At 43.5% G+C, this 23043-nt stretch overlaps 1 protein-coding gene across 2 annotated transcripts; it reads left to right on the forward strand.

The window, feature by feature from the left end:
* Positions 1-2177: 2177 nt before the first annotated feature.
* On the forward strand, positions 2178-16644 carry pus10 (pseudouridine synthase 10). Of its 2 annotated transcripts, none has more exons than XM_072463550.1 (18): positions 2178-2262; positions 4068-4207; positions 5659-5892; positions 6759-6845; positions 6936-6970; positions 7088-7202; positions 7262-7323; positions 8687-8732; positions 9616-9680; positions 9971-10056; positions 10807-10932; positions 14813-14869; positions 15023-15099; positions 15222-15277; positions 15353-15470; positions 15552-15694; positions 16300-16399; positions 16462-16643. In XM_072463550.1, exons 2-18 carry the CDS (start codon positions 4082-4084, stop codon positions 16498-16500), a joined length of 1572 nt encoding a protein of 523 aa, XP_072319651.1. In that variant the 5' UTR covers positions 2178-2262; positions 4068-4081; the 3' UTR covers positions 16501-16643. The 2 variants fall into 2 exon arrangements, with proteins under 2 accessions (XP_072319651.1, XP_072319652.1); XM_072463551.1 differs by lacking the exon at positions 2178-2262 and adding an exon at positions 3360-3381 and having other exon boundaries at positions 16462-16644.
* The last annotated feature ends 6399 nt before the right edge of the window (positions 16645-23043 follow it).

A 23043-nucleotide genomic window follows, 5' to 3' on the forward strand; every position in this document is an offset into this window, starting at 1 on the left:
AAGAAGTCAAAGTAAAACAGACATCACGAGTCACGATTGATCTCACACATGGTGATGTGAGAGAGAGGGACGCAAACTCAAACCCGCTCATCTCTAAGTGAGGCTGCACAGGGGCCCGGGACAGGGGCCCGGGACAGGGGCCCGGGACAGGGGCCCGGGACAGGGGCCCGGGACAGGGGCCCGGGACAGGGGCAGCACACTGTTCACTCTAAGTCTCACGTCAGAGGTTCTGGACGAGACGGCGCTCGTCCGGACCGGATCTCCGCCTCTTAGTGACCGGGGCATAGAGGCCCCTCACCGGCCTCACCTGCAGCTAACACGGGGCTGGTGTAAATGTGAAGCTCATTATCTTTCATTCAGACACATATTGTGCGCGGGGCAGAGCTCTCGTCGCCTCCAGCCTGATCGAACTAACGTGACAGACTCGTGTTGTTTCAAACAGCAGCATTAACCGTCTCTTTGTAAGAGAAGTTCAATACCTGGAGAGTGTTGTTGAGTTTACAGTTTCTTTACATCGTCAAGAAGTTTCTTCTTTCGTTTTTCGGCATCGGGGGGATATATTCCTCTGGACATGAGGACCACGCAGGGACCACGTTCTGTTGTGTTTATGTTTTGCTCTTGTTCTGCTCGCGCACAATGAAGTTGACCAATCAGCGCAGGTTTGGTGTCTTGGTTGCCAGATTGTCATTACAAATAAATGCAGTTTGTGCGTTATATGTTACCGCTGTGTGCGCTGCCGCGCCAGCAGCGCTACTACACTAGTGGCGCACGCTGCGCTTGCACTTCGCATACGACGGGTTGCCAGATTAGGGGGCCCTATTAACGCCTCGGGGCCCTACGCGGCTGCTTAGTTCGCTTATAGGCTGGGCCGGCCCTGCTCTTAGCCCTAAACCTACTTGAAGTGAAATAAATTAATTTGGCGCCACAGCGCCCCCTACAGATTTTATATGGAAATTAAATGTTTACTTTTGCTAAATTTTATGAAATTCGACACAAAATTCAATTTTGGCATCCCCATAAAAAAGTCAATGAGACCCATGTCATAATTGTTATGGCTTTGCCGTAACGATGACCGAAACCTTCCATGTTATTCCAATGGGGAAATCACCAGAACATGTTTACACTTTAGACTTTCACAAACTCCTCTTAGGGCGTTAGACATATTAACCTGAAATTTGGTGAGACTCATCTTCAGGGGTCGAGGGTCGACCATCAAAAGTTATCCACATTTGTATTCAAAGAGTCATGGTCTCTGTGAAGCGAAGCCGCACATTTTGCCAAGAATTCAAAATAAAATTGCTTTTTGATGGTAAAACAAAGGTGAGCCTTCTCCTCAACAAAACAACAAAAGTATTGTACTTAAGTATTTTTTAGCTATCTATACTTTAAATATTGTAACAGTGCAACTGCAACTGCAACTTCATTTATAACGTACTTTGGAGCAACCAGGTTGAACAAAGTGCTACGATATTAAACACACTAAAATTAGACAATTTAATAGTCAAAAAGAAACAAATAAACAAAACAGAAAGAGAAAATGTAGATACTTTTTTACTTTGACTTCACTCCCTTTGAGAGCAGCTTGGCCTGCTTTCTACTCCACTACGTTTATGAACCGGACTGAAACTGAGAAAGTACTTTTCATTTTATTGGAGGGTTCAGTTTTTGAACATTCATGACGACGCTTTGCCTAAAAGTATTGACTTCCAAAATTAAGAAATGCTTTCAAATTGACCTTTGTTGACCATAGATCTGCATCATTTATTCTATTTATTTTTCAACCCGAAATCACTACATTATACACTCAAAATGTGTGTGAAATACTTACTTTTTACTCTTAAAAGCACATTTTTACACAGGCGCTTTGTCATGTCTCGCAGATGGGGGCAGTAATGAGCCCCTCTCGCAGATGTAATGAGCCCCTCTCGCAGATGGGGGCAGTAATGAGCCCCTCTCGCAGATGTAATGAGCCCCTCTCGCAGATGGGGGCAGTAATGAGCCCCTCTCGCAGATGTAATGAGCCCCTCTCGCAGATGGGGGCAGTAATGAGCCCCTCTCGCAGATGTAATGAGCCCCTCTCGCAGATGGGGGCAGTAATGAGCCCCTCTCGCAGATGTAATGAGCCCCTCTCGCAGATGGGGGCAGTAATGAGCCCCTCTCGCAGATGTAATGAGCCCCTCTCGCAGATGGGGGCAGTAATGAGCTTTTTGTCCACAAACACAACACACGAAGAACACGCGACTTCCTCCATGTGAGAGACAGGTTTGTGCTTTTTCCTCACGTTTTTAAGCCTGTTTTGACGCGGTTTAATACTTTTATGCGTATTTAATCATCTTATATAAAGGTTTAGTGTTGTCAGAGTTCAGTGTAGACTCAAGATTAATGTGGAAATCTTGAAAAGCTTTTGGTTCTTGAAGTTATATGATTTAGGAAAGGATAAAGTCATAACAAAAGGACAATTATTAAGAGTGAAGTGAAATATGTGATTTCAATGTAGAAACTGGGATTAACCTCAGAATATCTCAAAGTATGAAAAGTCATGGAGGGTTTTGCAAAGTGTAAGCACTCAGATACATGTAAGTGATGTCAGAGTTCTGTTTAAACACACTTACTCCTGTATTTGTTCATTTTAATGATAGTATTATAGGTACTTATAATAAAAATATCTTATCTACAGATATATCAAATAGTTTAACACAAGTTATATTTTTGTGGCGGTCAAATACAATTTAAAGACCAGACATTTGCACTAGGGTTTGGGGAAATGTGTAGTCCAACCTGTCACATTAAAAAGGTAAATAAGTCAATATTTCAACTTAATATTAAGCAGGGCGTAGCCATGTTGGATGTTCTAACTCAGAACATCGTACCTGAGTTTCCAAGTTGGGATACAGGTCAGAGGTCGTGCAGTGTCCCATCTGCTTTGGACATGAGCCAAGTGCAGGTTATTCATGGGGCAGATGTCAAAATGCACATTTTGCAACTTCTTTGCATCACAATGACATTTCAACAGAATTGTTTCGACAGACAATCCGACCGACTTCTGCTTTAGACATCTCAGAAAACCACTTCTCTTTTCAATTTTTGTCAAGTTGTTGACCTTTTTCATCAAACTATCCCAACATGCAAAAAATGTAATGATGTTTTCTAAGTAATAAAGCATGAAAGAGTCTGAATGCTTCTGTCAAATAACCTCCTGTCCTAGTTAAAACATTCCACCACATGCTTCACAGTAGAGATGGTGTTCTTGGGTTGGTTCTCATCCTCCTTCTTTCTCCAAACATGGCGAGTGGAGTTTATGCCAAAAAGATGACTTTACTTCTCTACTGACTCCTCTGGATCATCCAGATGGTCATTGGCAAATCATTGATGCCCCACGAGGTGAGAACTTGCACGGAGCCCCAGTCAGAGGCAGATCTTTAGCTTCTTCCATGTTCTAACAATTGCTCCAAGCTTTGTTCACCTGCTGCTTGCCAGTTGCCCCGTCGCCCTTTCCAGCCTTGTGGAGGTGCACAACGTTTAACAGCTCCTTGTCCTTGCCCATGGCAGTAGTGTGAGTCTGACTGATTTGGAGGATGGACAGTGTGTTTATGCAGCACACAAGCTAAAAAATGTGCTAATAATTTAGATGAATAAGTGAAGCAGAGGTGGACTTTTTAAAGGCAGACTAACAGGTCTTTGAAAGCCAGAATTGCCAGGTGTTCAAATACTTATGTGCTGCATTAACATACAAATAAATTATTTAAAAATCATACTGCGTCATTTGTTAGATTTGTTATTAGACATGCTTTCGATTCTCACAGTGGAAATGCACCTTCGATGAAAATGTCAGACCCCTTCTTTTCCTCACCGTGTGTCATGTCAGTTCATTATTGGAAACATGTTTTGTCTGCTTAATTTTTAAGGGTTAATTACTTGTGGAAAAATGTGGAATAAATCAAAATGAAGCTTTCTTTGCCGGCTCAGACTTGTGGATAATGGATGATACGTGTCGACATTATAAGATTGTGTTTCCACTGAAAGTATGTCGTCGTTGCTGAGGCTTCCTGTACATCTGCACGTTTCAGGCGACTTCGCAGTGATGTTGCCGTTGAAGGAAAAGGACAAAGCTCTGGTCCAGAAGCTGCTGTGGAGCGGCTGCTGTCCTCGATGCGTGCTGCGCTTCTGCTGCGTCAGTGTCCAGTCCCTTTACAAGAGACCGCCACAGGTAAACGCCGCACACTTTCCCACAAACCAGACCAACAACACCTTCGTTTAAAGGTGCAATATGTCTGGTGTGGTGCTGCCAGGTAACTGTTGACTGTACCTTTTCCCTAAATCTGTCACTTTGGGCCCTTACACAGCTCGGACTAAATGGATAGAAAATAATTGATCTTATTAGGATTAATTAGTTGTGTAGTTTATTTAATTTAACTTGGAATCAACTTTAAGGAGCTTTGGAACTCTGAAAAAACTCTTAGAATCTAAATAATAATGATCCACTCTTATTTACAGCTGTTATATAGACAGAAAATATTGCACCAGGATGATTGACATTATTTCACAGTATTGCACATGGGTATGACAGTATTGCACATGATTATGAAGATGAATGACACATGTTCAGGGTGTTTGTTGTGTTCACTGGTGAGGGGGCATCAGAGTGATGTCTGAGGAAGTCCACCACCATCTCCTTGGTCTTCCCTGCGTTGATGAGGAGGTGGTTCCTCTGACCCCAGCTGTCCGTGTCATGTCTGAAGTCTGCAGTGCAGAGGGTGAAGAGAGAGGGCGCGAGGACAGTGCCCTGGGGCGCCCCCACACTGCAGGTCCGAGTGTCAGACACACAGTTCCGGGCTCTCACAAACTGGGGTCGGTCTGTGAGGTAGTCCAGGATCCACTCTGCCAGGTCATACTCCACACCAGCGTCTCCAGCTTGTCCCTCAGGAGCAGCGGCTGGATGGTGTTGAAGGCGCTGGAAAGATCGAAGAACAGAATCCTCACAGAGCTGCCAGGCTTTTCCAGGTGAGAGAGAGAGAGCGGTGCAGCAGGGAGATGACGGCGTCCTCCACTCCGATGCCAGACCGATATGCAAACTGCAGCGGGTCCATGGCTGAGCTCACGGTGAAGCGGAGGTGCTCCAGAACCAGCCGCAGGAAGTGAGAGTTTTTATCGTTTACCCAGAGTAAGTCCCCCTCCATCTGGGCAGGGGGGATTTTGAAGCCCGAGGTGGTTTTCAGGCTCCTCCACACTCCCTGAATGTTCTTCTGCTGCAGCTGCTCCTCCATCCTCCTCTTGTAGCCGGCTTCAGCCTGCCTGATCTTCCTCCTCAGCTCCTCCTTGTTCACTGACCTGAAGGCTCTCTTCTTCTCCCTCAACAGAGCCTTCAGTTCACGGTCACTCCACGGCTTGTTGTTTGGAAAACACTGCACTGTCCTGGAGGGAACAGTGTTCTCACAATAGAAGTTTATGCACTCCGTGGTGCACTCCTCCGTGGTGCACTCCTCCGTGGTGCACTCCTCCGTGGTGCACTCCTCCGTGGTGCACTCCTCCGTGGTGCACTCCTCCGTGGTGCACTCTGTGGTGCACTCTGTGGTGCACTCTGTGGTGCACTCTGTGATGGTGATGTCGTCCACACACATTTGAAAACAAAATATTATCTCTGCTTTTCTTCTTTTGTAGGAGCTACTTAAGGAGCTCAAAGAGTTCATTAGTGACGGGGACAGCTCAACAGGAGAAACCTCTGAGAACAAGAGCCAATCAGACGCTGGCGCTGAACAGGAAGCAGACGAAGCCCCGCCTCCAAAACGATTCAAACCAGAAGAGGCTGAACTAACGAGAGAAGAGGAAAGTCCCGTGTGTCCGGTGTGTCTGGGGGTTTTACTGGAGCACTGCGACCCCACACTGGCCTCAAAGGTACAAAGACACAGCCCTCATGACACTTCCTGAACGTGATTGTACAAACAAACAGAGGAGCACCTCAGGACTCCATCTGTTGTTCCCTCTTTCCCTCAGCGTTATAGATTATTCCCTTTATGTTGCCGCTGTATGGAAAGGAGACACATTAAAGGACAAATACGATGCATTATTTGTACTGTTCGTAGCCCTTAAATGCTCTTGAGTCCCTGTCGCCATCAGAAGTTTCCTGATGATTACTGAAAGATTGAATGTTGACCTAATGATTAACTGGAGTCTAAATATATGTAAATTAACTCACGATTCACTCAAAAATGGTCTTACTATGCACCACATTTTTTCCTTTTTGCTCGCGTCCCATATAAATACATTTTAATCTAAATAACACAATAAATCGGTCGACTAAGACACCAGTGACCGATTAATCGACCGAGCGACTAATGGATTACAGCCCTAGAAATGATGTGTAAACTGATCTAAACACTCTTTTGTCCATAAACGTGCTTCTCAAAACGGCTTCAATTCAGCCTCTTCAGGGTCAAATTGAGTGAGAATGTTTTAAAATCACGTGACGTTTGCGTTCCAAACAACGAATCGATTCAGAGAACGATCCGTGAGTCGCAGCCCCGCCCGGCCCGTCCCGCAATCGTTCGCCGTCGGACTCGAACTCTCAGAGCGATGCACGAATCACTCTTGATACAACTTTCGAGCGGGTAAATGAGAAAGGAAAACAGTTAGAACATGGAGGTCTGAAAAGTCTTACCCAAAATCCTCCTTTTTGAGTCACAAAAAGCGTACATTTTCACAGTCTCTGCTCACAGTCACACGGGGACAGGATGTACATTTGACCCGTTTAACTTTCCCAGCTGGCAGAAGCGGTGAGGGCAGAAAACTACGACTTCGACTCCCTGGTCTTGTCGGTGTCGCTTCCCGCTCAGCTCTGCGTCCGAGAGGTAACGTTTTCTTTTCAAAGCGATCGAAAAACCAAAGCTCCAATCGTCGAGAAACGTCTCACTAACGTGTTCGTTCTTGTCGTCTCGCAGCATTCGTGTTGGCTTCACGTAAAGACGGAGGTCAGGTGGGTCTAATGTGCGGCTTCGACACCGTTAGTTTGTAGTAAAGTTCGATGAGTTTAAAGTAGATGGCGGACTGGACCAACGAGTATTTTACGCGTCTGTTTTTTTGCATTCGTCAGAGAAAAGAGTTCAGTGTTGGGGAAAGAAGACGTGATTCAAGTGAAAGAGGCGTTCAAGTGGATAATGCAGAGTCTGGTGTCAAAGGCACTAGGGGGCGTCGCCGTGTTCTCGAAGGTACAACACGAAAATAAACCTCTGAGATATCTGCCACGTTCATGGATGTGTGTTTCCAGAGTGCGTTTGAGGTCGGCGTGGAGTTTGTTCATCCGGAAACTGACAAAGACTGCCATTTTCTGCAAGTACTTTTACTTTCCTCTAAACATAAACATACCAGTGGGTATGTGTAGGAATAAAAACTGTAAAGTAAAAACTATGATGAAATAAAAGGCATGTATTCGCCTCCGCCGGTTCTTATCAAACATAGTAAACTCACATAAAAGGTGACATAAAAAAAAGTCCATCTGCACTGATTTATTCTATTTATTTATTAATTTATTCTATTTGTACAGTGAAGCAGTGACTGTAGTTAAACTGAGAAAAATGGCTTTAAAGTGCTGATGTTGTCTCTGTGTTTGTCAGTTACATTCATGTTTAGTGTATTTTATGTTACTTATGATGAGTAAATATTTAACAAATCACAACTGATTCAACCTTTAACGTGCATAAACATGATTAGATTCAAGATTTGACTGAACATTTGCCCCATTTGTCCCCAGTTTGACTCTTTTTGTTGAGTTTGAACATGAGCAGCAAATATGACGGAAGCGGAGGTCATTCCTCAACGGTTACCTAGCAACCATACTGTAAACGAGAGTCAAAATCCATCTAAATGACACAAGAGTTATGGTTTGACCCATGATAATACCTGACAACACCTTTTTATTTTGTGAAATGATTGTTTAAACTGTCAGAAAAGTGTCAAGTTTTCAGTGGCACGTCGCATATTGATGACATCACAGAAGGATTCTGTTTAAGAACTCGGCTCTTCTTCCTGTCATTTTAAACTCTTATTTTTCCTCCTCAAACTACAACTTGTAATGTAAAACTATGATAAATATTTACAAGAAGGACTAATCAACCAAACAAAGGAATAATGAGAAAAACATGAGCACATTTACATGCACTTTAAGCTCTAAATGTGCACCTAAAGAGACGGTCTGAGAAGTGTGTTAGTGTGTGCTAAATTATAAATTGTGAACGTTCCAAGTCTGTTTTGTGTCACATTTTAAAATTAGACTTGGAATTTGTCTGTGCGTCATGTTAAACTCCAGAGAAAACAACTGAAAAGAGCATTTTGAGCTGTTTTTAGTCTGCTTTTCATCATCAACATCAAGAAAGTTGTAGTTACTGCAAATTTAACATGACGATTTCTCAAAATTGGCACAGAATCAGGCCATAAACGTCAAATGAAACGGGTTTAATTAAACATGAAGCAGGTTTTTAGTCTTCACTCGGCTGTTCAAAAGCAACAGCCTGAATATTTATACTTTTTCAAATTTGACCAAATGAAACGCAGCTGATCGTTGAACATGTGTGATTTTCTACTATATTTCATGATATTGTGTTTTGGCATCGTTTCTGTTGAACCGCAGTGAACTCCGCCCACTCTGATTAAAAGAAGTTTAAAATCTGCACTTTTATCTTCTTTTTTCGTCCAGAGCAACAGCGTGCCCGGACTGCTTCCACGCAACAAAGAACAAAGAGGTAAAACTAACTAACTAAAACAGTAGATTCAACATTTTTGTGATTTTATGAAGATGTTGTGTATCAGAACTTCTGTTTAGAAATAGTTTTGGTGCCAGATCCTGATGTTTATTCAGAAAAGGAACGGTGCATATTAATGAACATACGATACATCTATAGATATGCCATATGTTTATAGTTTTGAGAGCTTTTACCCAGCGTCGCCCCACCCCCTTTTGAGTCAACCAATCGACTGGCAGGGCATGTATTTAGTCCAGAGGTGTCCAAACTTTTTTCACCAAGGGCCACATTTTGAAACTTAAACTTGTCAATGTCCAATTTGTTGAATCAAAAGTGAATCATTCAAAATTTTGCATTTGACGTAGTTGTGATGAGCCTCCACCTTTAATCAGACCTGGAACATTAATATTAGGTTTGTATAACATTAATATGCCTGAATTTTCCCAATTTCACAGTAAAAAGTACTACTTTTTGTTGTTTGGGCCGACATAGCAGGAAGCTGGAGGGCCAACAAAAATTGGTCTGAGTGCCGCATTTGGCCCCCGGGCCCTAGTTTGGACATGCCTGACTTCGTCCATCAAGAATGTATTTATAGAACTTATAGAATTATAGAACACTTTTCACTGATCAAGGCTAATTACGTGTTCAGTGTCGTCTTAATTTAAGGATTAAGACGACTAAAGCCCTAATCCTGATATTTAAAACATGAGAAAAGGTGACTTATTAAGACAACTATATTACGCTCATAAGGGAACATGACAGAAGACAAAACAATATGCTTTTGTGTCTAAAAATGTTCTGTGTAAAAGTCTCTGACACTCAAAGTATAAGAAGGAGAAATGTATATTGTATTTGACTCTTTTCTGTTTGGTTGGTCCTCCAGTCCGTCTTCACGCGCATGGCTGTGGTCAAAGCCCTGGACAAAATATCTGACGCCAAATTTTTGAAGTAAGTGTTTCGTATGAACCCAGGTCACATGGTTCAGCCGCAGTGGCCGAGCCCGCCCCTTTACCACCACTTTGGGCTTCAGTCTGAGCTTTGTACGTTAATTTTTTCCCAGATGTTTTACTATAATAGACTCGGCAATGACTGAAATAGAACCTGTCCATGTTCTAATGTATGTTTTAATGCCGTTCGCGCGCTTTTGACAGTTTTTCTCTGATTTCTTAAGCTTCTCTTTGTGAGGCTGGAGTCCCTGATCATGAGGATGTTCTTACACGTGTGTTATTTCCCCTCAGACATTACCCTTGTCCTCCGGCGCGGCCCTCGTCCTGCTGCGTGTCGCGGGACGTCCAGTGTCAGCACACGTCGGTCTTCATCGCAGGTCCACACTCCTGTTACCCCGGTTACGTACTGTTAACGCTCATGTGTTTTGGACTCTACAGGCTCCAAAACACATGTGAAAAGAGCTTTTATCACAGTGACAGTGGCATTATTAAATCAAACTGTCCAAAAGGGGAAACCGTTTCTGGTTTTCATCAATACACGATCTACAAGCCTCCAGTCCACACATTTATACCTTTATTTGATCCAAAATGTATTTAAAAAGTCTCTGTGTACGATGGAAATAACAGACTAGTCGACTACTAAAATAATCTTTAGTAGTTTTACTTTTTACATGAATATGAAAGAGGACTTTTCTTCTCACGAATGTTGAGAAAATAGTATGTTTTATCCAGTTAAACAAAACTGTGGAGCTAACATTGATGCTGAAGCTGAAATAATACAACTTTTGATGCATCTTAAGTTTGCCATGTTCAATTTGCTATGGGAAATATATATAAAGAAATATAATTTGCACAGGTCATTTAAACTTTACTGCCCCATTATTTATATATATATATATATATATATATATATATAAAGGGGCAGTAAAGTTTAAATGACCTGTGTTTCTTGTATTAGTTTCAGTCTGAGATGATGATGCTCTTGGGCGCAATTCACATGTTTCAAATGTGAATTGAATATTTGTTAAAACTTAAATCACTCGTGTAATGGCAGTATCAGTCAGAATGTGTCCCCCTGACCGTCCAGCCTAACTCATGTGAGCGTTTACCGTCTCCTGGTGGTCCAGGCCGGTACAACAAGTTCTCCCGCAGTTTGCCTCAGACGCCGTGGCTCATCAACGGCGAGCGGAGGATGGAGTCGTCTGTGGAGGAGCTGATCGCTGGACCTGTCCTCGAAACGTTCAGAGCCACAGGTGAGGGACGGGAGACGTTCAGAGTCACAGGTGAGGGGCAGGTGAGGGACGGGTGACATTCAGAGCCACAGGTGAGGGACGGGTGACGTTCAGAGCCACAGGTGAGGGACGGGAGACGTTCAGAGCCACAGGTGAGGGAGGGGAGACGTTCAGAGTCACAGGTGAGGGACGGGTGAGGGACGGGAGACGTTCAGAGTCACAGGTGAGGGACGGGTGAGGGACGGGAGACGTTCAGAGTCACAGGTGAGGGACGGGTGAGGGACGGGAGACGTTCAGAGCCACGGGTGAGGGACGGGAGACGTTCAGAGCCACAGGTGAGGGACGGGTGACGTTCAGAGCCACGGGTGAGGGACGGGAGACGTTCAGAGCCACAGGTGAGGGACGGGAGACGTTCAGAGTCACAGGTGAGGGGCAGGTGAGGGACGGGCGACGTTCAGAGCCACAGGTGAGGGACGGGAGACGTTCAGAGTCACAGGTGAGGGGCAGGTGAGGGACGGGTGACGTTCAGAGCCACAGGTGAGGGACGGGTGACGTTCAGAGCCACAGGTGAGGGACGGGAGACGTTCAGAGCCACAGGTGAGGGACGGGTGACGTTCAGAGCCACAGGTGAGGGACGGGTGAGGGACGGGTGACGTTCAGAGCCACAGGTGAGGGACGGGAGACGTTCAGAGCCACAGGTGAGGGACGGGTGAGGGACGGGAGACGTTCAGAGCCACAGGTGAGGGACGGGTGAGGGACGGGAGACGTTCAGAGCCACAGGTGAGGGACGGGTGAGGGACGGGAGACGTTCAGAGCCGCAGGTGAGGGACGGGAGACGTTCAGAGTCGCAGGTCAGGGACGGGTGAGGGACGGGAGACGTTCAGAGTCACAGGTGAGGGACGGGAGACGTTCAGAGTCACAGGTGAGGGACGGGTGACGTTCAGAGCCACAGGTGAGGGACGGGTGAGGGACGGGAGACGTTCAGAGCCACAGGTGAGGGACGGGAGACGTTCAGAGCCACAGGTGAGGGACGGGTGAGGGACGGGAGACGTTCAGAGCCGCAGGTGAGGGACGGGAGACGTTCAGAGCCACAGGTCAGGGACGGGTGAGGGACGGGAGACGTTCAGAGTCACAGGTGAGGGACGGGAGACGTTCAGAGTCACAGGTGAGGGACGGGTGAGGGACGGGAGACGTTCAGAGCCGCAGGTGAGGGACGGGAGACGTTCAGAGTCGCAGGTCAGGGACGGGTGAGGGACGGGAGACGTTCAGAGTCACAGGTGAGGGACGGGAGACGTTCAGAGTCACAGGTGAGGGACGGGTGAGGGACGGGAGACGTTCAGAGCCACAGGTGAGGGACGGGAGACGTTCAGAGCCACAGGTGAGGGACGGGAGACGTTAGCCCATGTATTTCATTCATTTGTTTGTGTGACAGCAACAGACTTGATCCTGACTCTTAACCATTAGAACCACAAAGAAAACCACATTCCATCTGTCACGAGACGCACACTCTATCCATCACTTATGGTCTACTTTATCCATCACTTATGGTCTACTTTATCCATCACTTATGGTCTACTTTATCCATCACTTATGGTCTACTTTATCCATCACTTATGGTCTACTTTATCCGTCACTTATGGTCTACTTTATCCGTCACTTATGGTCTACTCTATCCGTCACTTACGGTCTACTTTATCCGTCACTTACGGTCTACTTTATCCGTCACTTACGGTCTACTTTATCCGTCACTTACGGTCTACTTTATCCGTCACTTACGGTCTACTTTATCCGTCACTTACGGTCTACTTTATCCGTCACTTACGGTCTACTTTATCCGTCACTTACGGTCTACTTTATCCGTCACTTACGGTCTACTTTATCCGTCACTTACGGTCTACTTTATCCGTCACTTACGGTCTACTTTATCCGTCACTTACGGTCTACTTTATCCGTCACTTACGGTCTACTTTATCCGTCACTTACGGTCTACTTTATCCGTCACTTACGGTCTACTTTATCCGTCACTTGCGGTCTACTTTATCCGTCACTTGCGGTCTACTTTATCCGTCACTTGCGGTCTACTTTATCCGTCACTTGCGGTCTACTTTATCCGTCACTTGCGGTCTACTTTATCCGTCACTTGCGGTCTACTTTATCCGTCACTTGCGGTCTACTTTATCCGTCACTTGCGGTCTACTTTATCCGTCACTTGCGGTCTACTTTATCCGTCACTTGCGGTCTACTTTATCAGTCACTTACGGTCTACTTTATCCGTCACTTGCGGTCTACTTTATCCGTCACTTGCGGTCTACTTTATCCGTCACTTGCGGTCTACTTTATCCGTCACTTGCGGTCTACTTTATCCGTCACTTGCGGTCTACTTTATCCGTCACTTGCGGTCTACTTTATCCGTCACTTGCGGTCTACTTTATCCGTCACTTACGGTCTACTTTATCCGTCACTTACGGTCTACTTTATCCGTCACTTACGGTCTACTTTATCCGTCACTTACGGTCTACTTTATCCGTCACTTACGGTCTACTTTATCCGTCACTTACGGTCTACTTTATCCGTCACTTACGGTCTACTTTATCCGTCACTTACGGTCTACTTTATCCGTCACTTACGGTCTACTTTATCCGTCACTTACGGTCTACTTTATCCGTCACTTACGGTCTACTTTATCCGTCACTTACGGTCTACTTTATCCGTCACTTACGGTCTACTTTATCCGTCACTTACGGTCTACTTTATCCGTCACTTACGGTCTACTTTATCCGTCACTTACGGTCTACTTTATCCGTCACTTACGGTCTACTTTATCCGTCACTTACGGTCTACTTTATCCGTCACTTACGGTCTACCTTATCCGTCACTTACGGTCTACCTTATCCGTCACTTGCGGTCTACCTTATCCGTCACTTGCGGTCTACTTTATCCGTCACTTGCGGTCTACTTTATCCGTCACTTGCGGTCTACTTTATCCGTCACTTGCGGTCTACTTTATCCGTCACTTGCGGTCTACTTTATCCGTCACTTGCGGTCTACTTTATCCGTCACTTGCGGTCTACTTTATCCGTCACTTGCGGTCTACTTTATCCGTCACTTGCGGTCTACTTTATCCGTCACTTGCGGTCTACTTTATCCGTCACTTACGGTCTACTTTATCCGTCACTTACGGTCTACTTTATCCGTCACTTACGGTCTACTTTATCCGTCACTTACGGTCTACTTTATCCGTCACTTACGGTCTACTTTATCCGTCACTTACGGTCTACTTTATCCGTCACTTGCGGTCTACCTTATCCGTCACTTGCGGTCTACTTTATCCGTCACTTGCGGTCTACTTTATCCGTCACTTGCGGTCTACCTTATCAGTCACTTGCGGTCTACCTTATCCGTCACTTGCGGTCTACCTTATCCGTCACTTGCGGTCTACTTTATCCGTCACTTATGGTCTACTTTATCCGTCACTTGCGGTCTACCTTATCCGTCACTTGCGGTCTACCTTATCCGTCACTTGCGGTCTACTTTATCCGTCACTTATGGTCTACTTTTCCGTCACTTATGGTCTACTTTTCCGTCACTTATGGTCTACTTTTCCGTCACTTATGGTCTACTTTTCCGTCACTTATGGTCTACTTTATCCGTCACTTGCGGTCTACTTTAAATACATTTCACAATTTAGTGTCATTTTTGACTGAACGAGCCCAGCGTCATTTCAACACATCCACCAGATGGCGCTGCAGAAGGGTCACACTGTCAAACACAGTGCTGGACCTGTTGTCTCCACAATCTGAATGAAATGAAATCCGCAAATAACAAATTTTGCCATGTTTTCTCACCTGCTGCTTCTTCTGGACAGGTTAAAAACTAACCATAAATACACTTTATTTGGTAGGTTTTAATTTTTCCTCTTCGGGGAGAGAAGACGTGGACGTGAGAACGCTCGGAAACGGTGAGAAAACGGCTAAAGTTTGAACTAGTTTTGTCCGTCCGGTCATTGATTTAAACACAAACACAAACCCACAAAGTGTTTCAACGTTAAAACAAGCTGAATTCAACCAAAGGATGTTTAATCACACCTGAAAAAGTGTGGTTTTGATGACAGGGCGGCCGTTTGCGATGGAGCTGATCAACCCTCACAAACCCCGACTCAACCGGGACCAGATGAAGACGATACAACAGGTTTGTGTCTTCACTCATGGCAATATGTTCTGTGCTCAAAAATCACACATGAACAGGACGGTGAGTAATGTAGAGATGACCGTTTAATTCTTACTTTATCAGATGTAATGCTTTGCTCTCAGACGATAAACGATTCTTCTGACAAGATCCGCGTTCGAGATCTACAGATCGTCTCCAGGTAAAAGCTCGAGACGTTTCCGTCCGTTAAAAACGACCAGACTTTGCACATTATTTCTGGGCATTTTCTTTGCAGAGAAGCGATGGGCCGGATGAAGGAGGGCGAGGAGGACAAGACCAAGTCGTACCGCGCCCTGGTCTGGACGCAGAAGCCCATCGAGAAGGACGACGTCAGCTTCCTCGACGACATCAAGGTAAAACGCGTCGATACGTTGTGCCGCTGCTCACGCGTGTCGAGTCCGTCGCGACCTTTCACCTCCGCTCTTCCTCGGCAGGAGCTGACCCTGGAGCAGAAGACGCCTCTGCGAGTTCTCCATCGCCGAGCGCTGGCCGTGAGACCCAGGATGATCCACAGCATGAGCGCCGAGTACAAGGACCAGCACCACTTCTACCTGGAGCTCAAGACGCAGGCCGGCACGTATCCTCGGCAACGAGTCATTGCTTTAGGGGCCGTCTGTCGGGCAAATGGAGCTTTTGAGCGCGTTATGGCGTCGTGATGTCATCGAAAACGTACCTGGAGATGAGTTTTGTCTCGGTCTTTGTAGTTGGCACGATGTACTTCATGGAGATACTCAGAACTTAGTGATGTATGACTCATTTTGTGTATTTATACGCATTGTAAATATTAATGCTAGTTTTCCACCCCTCAAGTAACTATTTGTGGTGAAAAGTTGGACAAATCTGTTGAAAATGACAGGAAGTGACATCACACTGAGGAGGATCTTTTCCAAGTTTGTGCAGAATTGACACAAAATCAACTTTCTTGATGCTCTAAACATGAATTCAACAAAATAAATCATTTTTATTCGTTGGATAAAAGAATTGACATTAGATGAGTGGTGGCCCAGTGGTTGTTGGGTAATCTCCTGAAGTGACGTCAGATACAAACAGGAAGTACAATTATAAATCGAAAAATGTGCTATTCTGTGATAAAAATGAACTGTATTCTGAGTTTAGGAGTTGTCCAAACTGTCACATGCACTTTGCCGTCTGTAATCTGAAGGATCCTTGACTCCAGAGCAGATACATCAAGGAGTTTGTTCACGGAGACTTCGGTCGGACCAAACCAAACATGTGCGAGCTGCTGCAGACGGAGACGGACATCCTGGAGCTGGACGTGGAGGTGAGTGGCTCTCGAGTCATTTGTCTTTACTGCGTACGTCTAATAAATGTCCCTCGTTTCAGTCTGTAGACGTGGACTGGCCGCCTCACGTCCCAGAGTGACCCTCGACTCGGAAAGCGACAGATCAACCCGAAGGACAAGAGACGTTGATGTGCAAACGAGTCGGACGTGAGCGCGATAGTTTAGATTTATCCAGCACTTTTCATTTGAAACGTGGCACTGAACAAACCAAACATTGAGTTACATTTAAGTCATATTTCTGGTTTAAAAACGACTGAAAAATAAATATTCCAGTTCATGTTTTTGTAATTTCTTTTGTTTGTCTTAATAGTGTGTATTGTTTGCCAGATTATCCAGTTATTTCTACGTTCTGTGCAAATGCAGAAAAGTCTGGAATCGGACAATAAAGTGGCGTCAAAAACCCTCAATTTAGTAACTTGAGACAGTTTTTAGCTCAGTTTTACACTTTACGTAAGAGTTCATTCAGCTGAAATGACCTCTGACCCCAAACAGCCTCTCCTCAGAGTTCGTCCTGCTCACGGATCCATTATATTATCCCTCCGCCGCTTAAGAAATTAGGTCCAAGGCATTCACTCCACTACGAATCTGTCATTTGAGGTTACAAATGTTTTTTTGTGTTCGTTTTGAGCTCCCCATAGGAAAGATTTATGGATGTAACAATCACATAAATACAAGTCTCATATTTTGGGCCGCAACAATAAATGGAATAAAACGTTTCCTTGCTTAAATGTTTGGTTTTGTTGCAGCGACAGTTGAAAACAAAAGGAGCTTCATAAGACCACGATCCTGAAATATTTAACTTTAAAATGTCATTATTTGGTGTGAATCATTTCTGTCATATTCCAGAGTCTTGTCGCAGTTTAAATAAAAAAGCATCATCGTTATTTGCCTGACCCGCCATTCCCAACACGTTTTGGAAAGAATGTGGGCGGGGCTGGTGGGTCAGGCAACATAATTACAACTGTCTTTGATTCTCCACAATATTGAAATTGCACTGTGAGATTTGCACATTGTTACATCCCCAACTCTAATCCACAGTGTAAATGAATATACATGTTAAACAACACACTATTGTCAGATTTAAACTGTAAATATGTGTTTTACATGGTTTATGTGCTGGTCAAGCTCTCATATCCACTCAAACTAGACCAGGGGTGGGCAAACTACGGCCCGCGGGCCACATACGGCCCGTTTGACCTTATAATCCGGCCTGCCAAATATGCCAAGAAATTAAAAAAAATATTTATTTTAGGCCTCTGTCTGCACAATAAAGATAAAATAAATAGATTAAATAGCCTATATTTGACAGAAAAGTGATATTTTATTTCTCTCACACCAATGATCACGGGCCGGCCCTCCGCGTCTTGCCTGGATTTGAATATGGCCCTCGAAGGAAAATAATTGCCCTCCCCTGAACTAGAGGGAATCACCAGTTGGAGCAGCGCCTGACCCGAGCTCGGTGACATTTAGTGACATTTAAGCTGGACTAGTTTTCACACGGGAAGTTGCACCATCGTCTGAGCTGTAAATAAGAGACACATGATCTTTAAAGTGACGAGTCGGCACACCAAAAACCCTGAAATGTATTTCCTTTTAATTTAATTCAAAATAAATACTACCACGGCAATGCAAGTCCACTACTGGGTTCTTGCCCTAATGTTTTGGTAAGAAAACAAACAAGCAACGAACGAACAGACGATCCCCAAAAAAGAAACCAAAAAAAGAAAGACTTAGTTAATGCATCCAACATCATCATCGTCATCATCCAGCGACTTTCACTCAGGTGCCATTTTAAAACGACAAACAGGAAACACTTGTCTAGAAGATGACAAACTTAAACTATGGTACAAAAGTGATGGAATGGGACGACCTGGTGGACCAGCACTGCAACGGAAAAGAGAAAAGAAAAACTTCAACACGGCCGTACTTTGCCGTCGTTTTTTTTCCTTCTTCCAAGTTCAAGGGTACAAAGTTTGTACGGCGTTCGCGGCGTCGGAGGGAACAGTGGGAAGGAACAACATTGTGATACACAAAGTCCCCGCCGTTATTCCCCGAAAAACATAAAATAAATGTGTACAATATCTGCCTCTCTCTCCGTTTTGAACTCGTTATTTTCAGCCATAAATGTCAGTCATGCACACAAACAAACAAACACGTCAGTCGAAAGATGTCACGAAAACAAATGGACCCAACGAAAAGGCATTGCATATTTACATTGACAAGAACATGGGGCGTTTGAACAGGGATTTCCCACAGTCCTCGAACACGTCGGCTCAGTTTTCTCAAAGTCACATGATCAGCGGTTCATTCACGTAACACGGACAACGGCACGTCCCAGAAACGTCATCGTGGAAAGAAAAAGTGCTTCACAAAACATTTATGTTGGAGTTTTGACCATTTAAACCAACTCTTGTTCAAATAGACAGTAAAGAAACAAACGGTTTTAATGTTTCGAAAAGTAAAAGTGTCACGTTTATTAGCGGGAAATGCTGTAATTTATATATTTGACTTTTTTTTTGCTAGTGATGGGTGATATTTTCTGTAACACTCTGTTTATATTTGAAGTTTTCTGCTCAGAGATTTACTTTTTGTATTAGTTAAATCATAGGTGGGAATAAAATAGTGATGCCAACGTCAAACAGTTGGAGTTTTAGTGCATTTTAGAGTTCGAGATCTTATTTGCCAAAGTATTATTTAGTATCGAATCAAAAATCGACCCATCAGTAGAACCAGATGTTACGTCTAAACTATTACTCCTATAATTTAAGTTAAAAGTGTTTTAAAATACTCGGAAAATGACCGGACTTTTCACTTTTACTTCAGTGAGATTTGAAAATAGCGCCGCTTGTAATAATAAAGTTACAGATTCCACCTTTAAATGCACTTATTTTGAGTCAAATCTGTTTGAAATCATGTATATTCGGGCTGTAACGCATGATTATTTTAGCAGTCAACCGGTCAAATGATGATTTCTATTATTATTTCTTGTACTTTCTTGTATTTAGACATTTTAAATCAAATGATCAACAAAATAAAGGTTGAAATATTGCGACTGAAGGATTCTAGATGGAGAATATCATCTAATCCTCTTTTTGTACGTGGTTTAAAGTCTTTTCAGTGTAAATTATTCAAAAATACGACCGCAATAACGTTATTTCTCCACTGTCTCATATTTGACTGTAATCACGGGACAAACTTGAATTGTGGATTGAGCACTGGGACGTCCACATAATGTGCTCTGACGACAGCATTGGCCCCCGAGCCCCACGAAAACATTAACATTACCAACGTACAATCGAATACACCATTGATCCCTGTGCCAACGGATTTCCACCAATTCCTGCAGCAACAGTCACGTTTCTTTAGGCGACGGAAGGGAAAAAGCAAAAGTGGAAATGCGGATGTATTCTGCGAGAAATGAAATCCTGGAGGTGTAAGAACGTACCGACGACATGAGGAAAGATACAGCGAAATCATGAGGAGAGGTGGAACCGGAGATGCTGATGTTTTAAATAAATTAGCAGTCGATCTAGGCTCAAAATAAAATAGTTTTTCTAGTTTTAGCGAGCTAGCAATTTATAAAGTATCGTAAATTAGGCATGGGACAGTGACAAGTTTCGACGTTTCACATTTGATCATTTCCCCCCGTCCTAGTGTCAGTCACTTTTTACACTTACAAGTGATGCTTTCGACGCCAGGTACATCGCACGTCCCCGCGCCGCTTCTTCCGTTAGCTAGCATGTCCGTGAATCCCCTTCCGCCTTAGCACCGTCCTTAAAGTGTTTGTCACTGGATCTAAGAATAAGTCAATAGCTAAAGAAAGAAGAGTCACAGGTGATAAGCGTGTTAGTCGAAACCGGTCTCTTGGCTAATGCTGTGCTTTGCTAACGCTATCTTTGCTAAATGCTGTACTTGAAAAGTCCTTGAGGAGTTCCGATTGATTCTTATCTTGTAACTCTAATCGTGGCTTCTTTACAGTGTTTAATAACCAATTGGTACATAATGTGGTTCCATTTTCAATTTAATAAACCAATTTGTTTTAGGTTAGCATTAGCATTGAGACGCCTAGCTGTGCATGTGCATTTTATGTACCAATTAGCTCTATTAAACACTGTTAAAGAGCAGATTACGACGTTACAAGATAGACTCATTTCGGAATCTCAAGGACTTTCAAATACAGCATTAGCAAAGATAGCGTTAGCAAAGACAGCATTAGCAAAGAGACGGTTAGACTAACACGCTTATCCACCTGTGACTCTTCTTTCTTTAGATATTGATTATTTTAGCTCCAGAGAAAACCCCGTAAGGATAAAACTAAACTAAGGCGTAAGGGGCGTCGCGGACATGCTAGCCAAACAGAACGCAGCGCGGGGATGTCCACACGGCCAATTAACAAATCACAAAGACTACAATTAGTATCATGATTTCCTCTGCACACAACAGACTAAACAAGCTAAAAAACGGCTAACTGCAAACAAGTTCTGAAATATACTTGACTCTTGCATTAGGTTAGCATCTTTCCTCAAATGCTAATGCTCCTGGGCACGTTTACAATGCGAACTTTGCCATCGAAATATAAATCACAAATCGCATTCTAACTGTGCCAAGTCAGTCATTTTTCCAAATATGTTTAGCCCCATCAAGCTATCATTTTAAAATCCGTAGCCATTTTATTGAAATATTGAGGTCTCAAAACAAGATTAAACATTCAAGAACAATTTGGCACTTTTCCACCAGTTGAAAACCAAATGGAAAGAACTATTTGTTTAGGCAGTTACTAAAGCTCTTAATGCAGTCAAAAGATTATTTCTATTTAACTCCGAGACTTTTTAAATACATAATTAACCAAATAAAAGGTTGAAATATCTCGACTGAGGGCTTCTAGATTGAGACAATGTTGAGAAAATGCAAGATTTAAGTGCATTATTGATTCAAATCGGAAAATGTTTATGCTTCGTTGACATTTGTATTCAATAATGTCCCAGTCTTTGCAATAAAAAGCTCTTTTCAAATGTGGTTTAGTGTCGGTTTAGTCCAGATGACGATTACGATGATCAAATTACGACTGATTTGACGAGATTATGTTTAGCCAATCAATCGCAGCAGAACTGGGACTCTCAGTTTGTTACTCAGACCAAAGACTGGAGACAACAATGAAACCTAGAGACATTTTCTTCAATAAGGCTGAATAATTTGACCGACTGCAAACTAGAAAATGCTAAAAACATCTTTAAACTTAACTTAAACCTCTTCAGATCTGGACCGGTCACCTCGTCTCGCCGTCACAATTATGTCTCAAACTTCAAACGCTTTCTCGTTTTACTCGCTTCCAACTAGGGCTGCGACTAACAATTACTTTTATTGCACATCGAGATCTTTTAAATACTTTTATAAACTGAGTATTTAAATACGGAGGACTGAAGGCTTCATAATTACAAATATTGTGTATTATCAATCAAAATGTTCTAATTTTCATTCAATAATGCCACCGTCTTCGCTATAAAAGGTCTTTTTGGATGCGTTTTAGCGTCTGTTTAGTCCAGGAAACAATTACTCCATCAAAATATCCACTAAAATATAAGATTTGAGTGGATTCATGGTTGCAGCCCTCGTTCTAACACACCCACATTGCACACAAAATGTTCAATCCTCTGCATTTGTCCCGACAAGTCACCCTCATTCCTCTGTCCAATCAGTCAGAACCGTCACACCGTCCCATGCCTAAATATGTAGTATATTTTGGTATCTATAGAGAGTAATAATGAAGAGGTAAAAGTTGTGTGGAGCTGAGAAACTGTGGAACTATATCTTGTTGCGGATGAGGTTGTGCTCTGGATCCTGAGTGAACTGTGCAGTAACTGGCAGTTTAGTGTTATTGTTGCACACAAACGAACACATGTAACAGACCCGAATATCATGTGGTAGAATTCAGCTTTACGGAGCGGCGTCGAGCGCCTCGCGGCCAGAGGGTCGCCGGGTCCATTCCCGGGCCTCTCTTTCTTTCTCACTGAAGCGTGTCATATGTAACGGGCAACAGTTCATGGTCTTAAAAGAGCCCGAGGGACAAAAAGCTTAAGAATGATTCAGGTTTAGTAACTACTAGTAACTACTTCTACTACTACTGCTGCTATTACTAGTACTACTACCACTACTAATACTACTACTATTACTGATCCGCACACTAAAGAACGTCATTTTCTAGCTGCCGCCTCTGATTTGTTCTGTCTGCAGCCACGTGAAGCACACATACTATAAATACTGCCATTGTTTCTCTGCATCTCCTTTCCAGATGGCGAGTACAGAAAGTATAAAGTACATATATATAAGTATAAGTATAAAGCTGCTGTGAGAGGAATTGGAACAGACAGTACTGACCATTTGTTGGGTTTTGACAATACTCTTTTCAGATCTGAAACATAATATTTGACTAAAGATTTAAGTATAATTGTCAATAAAAGGCCCATTTTAGGCTCATTTTTCTCCTAATTGTGGGTTGTAGCTTTCTTTTCTTTAATGAACACCCTGGACCTGTCAAGTGGTTACCAACTCAAATCATTCTTAAGTAATAATAAATTAACTCTTTGTCCATGCTTTATTAAGGCCAAATAAGATGCTATAAAGTG

This window comes from Eucyclogobius newberryi, unplaced genomic scaffold, assembly GCF_026437365.1.
Source record: "Eucyclogobius newberryi isolate DKJ021-1_F unplaced genomic scaffold, fEucNew1.0.hap1 SCAF_4, whole genome shotgun sequence".
Taxonomy (NCBI): Eukaryota; Metazoa; Chordata; class Actinopteri; order Gobiiformes; family Gobiidae; genus Eucyclogobius; species Eucyclogobius newberryi.